The sequence below is a fragment of the Aegilops tauschii genome, chromosome 5 (assembly GCF_002575655.3).
Source record: "Aegilops tauschii subsp. strangulata cultivar AL8/78 chromosome 5, Aet v6.0, whole genome shotgun sequence".
Classification (NCBI taxonomy): Eukaryota; Viridiplantae; Streptophyta; class Magnoliopsida; order Poales; family Poaceae; genus Aegilops; species Aegilops tauschii.
This window is the reverse complement of record NC_053039.3, coordinates 537,221,228-537,228,401: the sequence shown is the minus strand read 5'-3', so window position 1 is coordinate 537,228,401 and position 7,174 is coordinate 537,221,228. Positions and strand designations below refer to the sequence as shown.

General features: G+C 54.5%; 1 protein-coding gene across 1 annotated transcript; it reads right to left on the bottom strand.

Annotated features, from left to right (window-relative positions):
• Window positions 1–3,742: 3,742 nt before the first annotated feature.
• LOC109760245 (exopolygalacturonase-like) lies at window positions 3,743–5,246 on the bottom strand. The gene is made up of 4 exons (XM_040388576.1): window positions 5,100–5,246; window positions 4,837–5,010; window positions 4,565–4,741; window positions 3,743–4,480 (listed from the first exon to the last, which is right to left on the bottom strand). The coding sequence occupies exons 1-4, from the start codon at window positions 5,244–5,246 to the stop codon at window positions 3,743–3,745; spliced, it is 1,236 nt and encodes a 411-aa protein (XP_040244510.1).
• Between the last annotated feature and the right edge of the window lie 1,928 nt (window positions 5,247–7,174).

Sequence of the window (7,174 nt, the reverse complement as noted above, 5' to 3'; positions counted from 1 at the left end):
TTCATCACATCCTTCTGGCCATATCACATCACATGACACTTGCTGCAAAAACAAGTTAGATGTCCTCTAATTGTTGTTGCAAACTTTTACGTGGCTACTATAGGTTTCTAGCAAGAACGATTCTTACCTACGCCAAAAGCACAACGTGATATGCCAATTTCTATTTACCCTTCACAAGGACTCTTTTCATCGAATCCGGTCCGACTAAAGTGGGAGAGACAGACACCCGCTAGCCACCTTATGCAACTAGTGCATGTCAGTCGGTGGAACCTGTCTCACGTAAGCGTACGTGTAAGGTCGGTCCGGGCCGCTTCATCCCACGATGTCGCCGAATCAAGATAAGACTAGTAACGGCAAGTAAATTGACAAAATCAACGCCCACAACAACTTGTGTTCCACTCGTGCATAGAAACTACGCATAAACCTAGCTCTGATACCACTGTTGGGGATCGTACCAGAAATTTAAAATTTTCTACGCATCACCAAGATCAATCTATGGAGTAATCTAGCAACGAGAGAGAGGAGTGCATCTACATACCCTTGTAGATCGCGAGCGGAAGCGTTCAAGAGAACGGGGTTGATGGAGTCGTACTCGTCGTGATCCAAATCACCGATGATCCTAGCGCCGAACGGACGGCACCTCCGCGTTTAACACATGTACGGTTGGGAGAGACGTCTCCTCCTTCTTGATCTAGCAAGGGGGAAGGAGAAGTTGATGGAGATCCAGCAGCACGACGGCGTGGTGGTGGAAGCAGCGGGGATCTCGGCAGGGCTTCGCCAAGCTCAGCGAGAGGGAGAGGTGTTACGGGGAAGAGGGAGGCGCCAGGGGCTTGGGTGCGCAGCCCTCCCTTCCCCCTCTTTATATAGGGGCCCTGGGGGGCGCCGGCCCCTAGAGATCCAATCTCAAGGGGAGGGCGGCGGCCAAGGGGGGAACTTGCCCCCCAAGTCAGGTGGGGCGCCCCCCACCCCCAGGGTTTCCAACCCTAGGCGCAGGGGGAGGCCCATGGGGGGCGCACCAGCCCACCAGGGGCTGGTTCCCTTCCCACTTCAGCCCATGGGGCCCTCCGGGATAGGTGGCCCCACCCGGTGGACCCCCGGGACCCTTCCGGTGGTCCCGGTACAATACCGGTGACCCCCGAAACTTTCCCGGTGGCCGAAACTGGACTTCCTATATACAAATCTTCACCTCCGGACCATTCCGGAACTCCTCGTGATGTCCGGGATCTCATCCGGGACTCCGAACAACTTTCGGGTTACCGCATACTAATATCTCTACAACCCTAGCGTCACCGAACCTTAAGTGTGTAGACCCTACGGGTTCGGGAGACACGCAGACATGACCGAGACGACTCTCCGGTCAATAACCAACAGCGGGATCTGGATACCCATGTTGGCTCCCACATGCTCCTCGATGATCTCATCGGATGAACCACAATGTCGAGGATTCAAGTAATCCCGTATACAATTCCCTTTGTCAATCGGTACGTTACTTGCCCGAGATTCGATCGTCGGTATCCCAATACCTCGTTCAATCTCGTTACCGGCAAGTCACTTTATTCGTTCCATAATGCATGATCCCGTGACTAACTACTTAGTCACATTGAGCTCATTATGATGATGCAATACCGAGTGGGCCCAGAGATACCTCTCCGTCATACGGAGTGACAAATCCCAGTCTCGATCCGAGCCAACCCAACAGACACTTTCGGAGATACCTGTAGTGCACCTTTATAGCCACCCAGTTACGTTGTGACGTTTGGTACACCCAAAGCATTCCTACGGTAGCCGGGAGTTGCACGATCTCATGGTCTAAGGAAACGATACTTGACATTAGAAAAGCTTCAGCAAACGAACTACACGATCTAGTGCTATGCTTAGGATTGGGTCTTGTCCATCACATCATTCTCCTAATGATGTGATCCCGTTATCAATGATATCCAGTGTCCATGGTCAGGAAACCGTAACCATCTATTGATCAACGAGCTAATCAACTAGAGGCTCACTAGGGACATGTTATGGTCTATGTGTTCACACATGTATTACGATTTCCGGATAACACAATTATAGCATGAACAATAGACAATTATCATGAACAAGGAAATATAATAATAACTATTTTATTATTGCCTCTAGGGCATATTTCCAACACCCCTTTTCCTTCTCTCCCTCTTCCCTTCCTTCCCCCTCCTAGTTGGACTAGGAAAGGGGGGAACCTACTTCTAGTTGGAGTAGGATTCCCCCCTTGGGGTGCACCCCTTGAGGCCGGCCGACCCCCTCCTCCACTCCTTTATATACTGGGGAGGGGGGCACCCCATAGAGACAAGTTGATTGTTTAGCCGTGTGCGGTGCCCCCCTCCACAGATTCCCACCTCGGTCATATCGTTGTAGTGCTTAGGCGAAGCCCTGCGTCGGTAACTTCATCATCATCATCATCGCGCTGTCGTGCTGACGAAACCTTCCCTCGACCTCAGCTGGATCTAGAGTTCGTGGGACGTCACCGAGCTGAACGTGTGCAGATTGTGGAGGTGCCGTATCTTCGGTGCTAGGATCGGTCGGATCATGAAGACATACGACTATATCAACCGCATTGTCATAACGCTTCCGCTTTCGATCTACGTGGGTACGTAGACAACACTCTCCCCTCTCGTTGCTATGCATCACATAGATAGATCTTGCGTGATCGTAGATTTTTTTTTGAAATTACTGCGTTCCCCATCAATAAAGAGGTCTCACGCATCCTCAACTTTCGAGGTGGGACTAAACTTTAGAGCCACCACTTGCCATTTTATTCACGGGCCAATTTGAGATGTCAGAAATTGTACATGGATCTAGCCCGTTATCTCTAATAGTGTCGCCGCCTCCACCACATGTGTCGGCGAGACGGGGAGCTGATCCTCTTACACTGTACCAAGCAGCGCACGACCGCGTAGCTTCTCGTCCAGCCGGTACATGTCTGTCGTGCGCTGGAGAACACAAGGATCCACCTTTGGACACTACTCCGGTTCGCCGCACCGCCAGGTCTCCGCTGAGAAGAAGATGCGCTCTCCCTATTCTCCGGCCGCCAACTCTCTTCCTCCATCTCGAGCTAGGTGATGGCGGGGTCAGTTCGAGCGACCGAGTTGGGTGAAAGTGAGTGAGAGCTAGGGATTTGACCCGTTTAGGATTTAGGGCTAGTAGAATTGGGGATTTTACCTGAAATGCTGATTTGCAACCCTAAATAAAACTGAAGGGCCGCATTGCATAAAATTAAAGGCCAAATGCAATGACTGTGGGCCCCGGGCTGAGTCAGCACACCACGTCGACTCTGTCATGGTTCGAAGCGGCGGAGTGACTCGATCGCTCATGAAACAAAACAAAGTGGCTGGTTCATCACATTTTGAGAGAAGTGCTCATGAGTTCAGTGACGAATGATGTGTTTATCTCTTGGATGAACTAGCTAGGCTAGGCACTGGTATAATTCTAGTCAGAGCCGAGTAGTATTATTCATCTCAGAATGTACAAAGCTTGCTACTACTACTTACTCAGAGGCCAGCACCGGCAGCTCCCCTTATGCCACACACACACACACACACACACTAAAACAAAAAGAAAACGAAATCTTCTAAACAGCAACAAGAAACAACAAAATCGTCTAGGAAACATCAACCAATCAAAACTAGAACAAGAAAAAGAAGAAGAAGAAGAAGAAGAAGAAGAAGAAGGAAAAAGAAGATCGAGAATCAAAATGGCCGTCGTAGTATGTCTATACGCACGGCTTGGGGTACATGTAGCCGACGTACTTTGCCTTGGCGTTCTCGCACTTGGACGATGTGGTGCCGGCGCCCTTGAACTTGAGGTCGAGGTCCTGGAGCACGACGCCCAGGCACGGCATGCCGCAGCGGAGCAGCACGGCGACGGGCAGCGACGAGGTGCCCTTGATGTTCTTGAAGGTGACGTTCTTGATGGTGACCCCGGACACGTACTTGTGCTCGCAGTTGTAGTAGGGGCAGTACTTCTGGTCGATGATCACCGGGTTCTGCACGTCCTTCATCACCAGGCTCTCGAACACCATGTGCGCCGCCAGGCTCTTGGTGGGCGAGTTCTCCCACGTCTTGATCCGCACCCCGTTCATGGTGCCATCGAAGGTCATGTCCTTGACGTGCACGCGGGTCACGTCCCCCTCCCCGACGTACCGCCCCAGGCTGCCCACGCTCATGCCGTGGCCGGGGCCGCAGGTGACGCGCTGGATGTCGATGTTGTCGTTCCCCTGGCCGATGGAGATGCAGTCGTCGCCGGTGCTGATCTTGGTGTCGACGATGGTCACCCCGGAGCAGCGCTCGATGTGGACGCCGTCCGTGTTGGGGCTGTTCCCCGGCGCGTTGATCCGCAGGTTGATCATCTGGGTGTTCTTGTTCTGCAGCAGCGCGAAGTGGAAGAACTTGCTGTTCACCGACGAGATGTCCTTCACCACCGTGTTCTCGTTGTTCACGAACAACACGCTCTGCATGCGCCACGTTTATTTTACGGTCAGCGCCGTGCCGGCCGCCGCTCGTGACCGGAGAGGAGAGATGGGACGGGTACTCACGGTGGGGAGGACCTTGCAGTCCTTTCGGATGGGGCACTTGTTGAAGGGCCAGGAGGCGGCGCCCTGGCCATCGAAAGCGGCGCCGTTCTGGCCGGCGACGATGAGGCCCTTCACCCACCCGAACTCGATCCAGTCGTTGCCGAAGCGGCTCAGATCCGTCGCCGCCTTCAGCGTACCCTGCATGCACGCACGCACGCACGCACACAAAATGAGTCCCCATCGTACGTGCAATGCGCTAACCGCGTGCACGCACGCACGCGCGCACGACGTACGCCGCCAACACAACTGCATGGTGCATGCTTGCTTGCCTGGAGCAAGAAGGTGAGGGAGGAGGCCTTGCAGGGGCCGTGGAACTGCGCCGGGCCCATGTAGTATACCCCCGCCGGGACCTGCAGCGTCACCGCGCCGGCCGCCGCGCACGCCACCTTCCACGCCGCCATTAGCGCCTGCATGTAAGCGCGGCGATCACAAACAGATCATATCAACGCGCGAGCGAGCGAGCGCGACGAGACGAGATCCGGCCTGAGATGCGTACCTTGGTGTCGTCGGTGGCGCCGTTGCCTTTAGCGCCATAGTTCTTGACGTTGTAGGTGACCGCCGCGCCGTGGGCCACACCGCCGCAGAGGGATACAACGCACAGCGCGACGACGACAATGGCCAACACCGGCGGCCGCGCCTCCATGATCGATCGACTTGATTACCTAGCTAGCTCCTCACCCGCGACCGCAGCTACCAGTAGAAGCGCATAAATTAATATCCCTGCCTTTCCGCTTCCTCTTCCTCACGACCGATCCTTTATTCTTCTTCTCCGCGCATGCATCCGGCGATCCTCCGCGATCACTCACTCAGTCAGCCAGCCAGAGCACATGGGTGGCGGCCGATCGATCCACACTGAGATCGAGTGCGCGCGCGCTGATCACCTCAACAAGAACCAATCGGAGCATGCATGGTGGATCGACTCTTATAGGGTTTGGGAGGTGGCTAAATTTGGAGGATTTGGAGCTCTTCGCGCGGCGGCACTTGTGTGGAGCAGAGGCGATGGCTGGGCTGGGTGACTGGGCAACCGCCGCATGCGTCGATCCATGTCCTGAAATGTGGCGCACCCCACTACTTCTGCTCCAGACTGCGGTCAAACTCGATCCATGTGAGTGGCCAACTCCTGTCTGGACGATCTAGTGAGCTCCTGTGTAAGGGCCAACTCCACCGCGCGACCTTATCTTGTCCGGGTGCGTCCGTTTGAAGTAAAACGGACAAATGTCCGGATTCCGTCCGTTTTCGACCCATCCCTGGCCCAAACTTGCGCTCGGTTTGAGGTGAAACGGACGCGCGCGGACGGCCTTGACGCACGCCCTTGTCCCCCCATGGCCGCCTGTCGGAGACACTAGCAGTCCCTCCGCTCCCAACGCTTCCACCCTCTCTCCCCGCCCCGCCTCGCCGCCGGCGCCGCCGCTATTCTCCGGCCGCCTCCTCACCGCGCAGCCCCCGGCCGTCCATACCAAACCACGTCTCGACATGGCCGCCACCACGCCCGCGCTTTCGCCGTAGTTTTGGCCGTCGATCGGAGGAGGTTTGGCCGTCGCCGTCTTTGCCGGTGGCAGAGGGGACACGACCGCCGGCGACGTACCACGGCGGCCGCGGCGGATTCCGACGAGAGCTCCAGAGCGGCCAGTAGCCGGCCGGCAACCACCCCTGCTGCGTCGAGGTGATCATCGCGGCCTCTTCGCCACCACGACCGCAAGGTGTTCGACATTTTGCCAACAAAGGTATGGACAGTGGAGACGAGTTTTTCTTCCATCACTTCCTTTTTTCATCGGACGATTCATCGTCGGGTGATGACGATCTTGTGGTGGCTGCACTGGTCGTTCACGACCATATTCAACGGCAGCTTCCTCGGTACAGGGGGTCAGTCCCTGGCCATGCTCCCAACCTGACCGCAACAGGGAGAGAGGCCACGCCCTGCTCTATGCCGATTACTTTTCCAACACCCCGCTCTTCAAGACGGATAAATTCCGTCGCCGTTTTCGAATGGCAAGGCATGTATTCAATCGTATCCGAGAGGGAGTGAAAATATTGAGCCCCTACACAAAGACCCGGCCACATTTGAATAATTTGTGCAATTCCACCCTGAGATGCGTGATTGGCACAGTCATTTGAATCTTCAAAATGACTTGGTTGAGCACGTGTGGGATCACATTGGCAACCACTAGACGTATTGGTTCATTTTATGTCCAGTCAAGACAATTTCGATTTGGTTGTAAATTTTTTTATTAAGGACAATTTCAATTGGGTTGTAAAACTATTTTAATTTTCAGACAAATATTTGGACGTGCAAAGTAGTTTTGATGAGAATATGGGGCATTTTTGGCCCTAACGGACAGGATGGGGCAAATGGATGCGGCCGCGCGCTGGGCGCACGACCACCGCATCCCAAAACACGCCCGGACACGACCCCAAATCCTTACCCAAACGGACAGAATCCGGACAAAACGGACGTCCGTTTAGGATCGCGCGGTGGAGTTGGCCTAACACTCCCGCATCTAGCGGGGTATACTGAAGCATCGCCCGTAGATTATTATTTTTTGATTCATGGGTTTAAAATAAATGATTAAA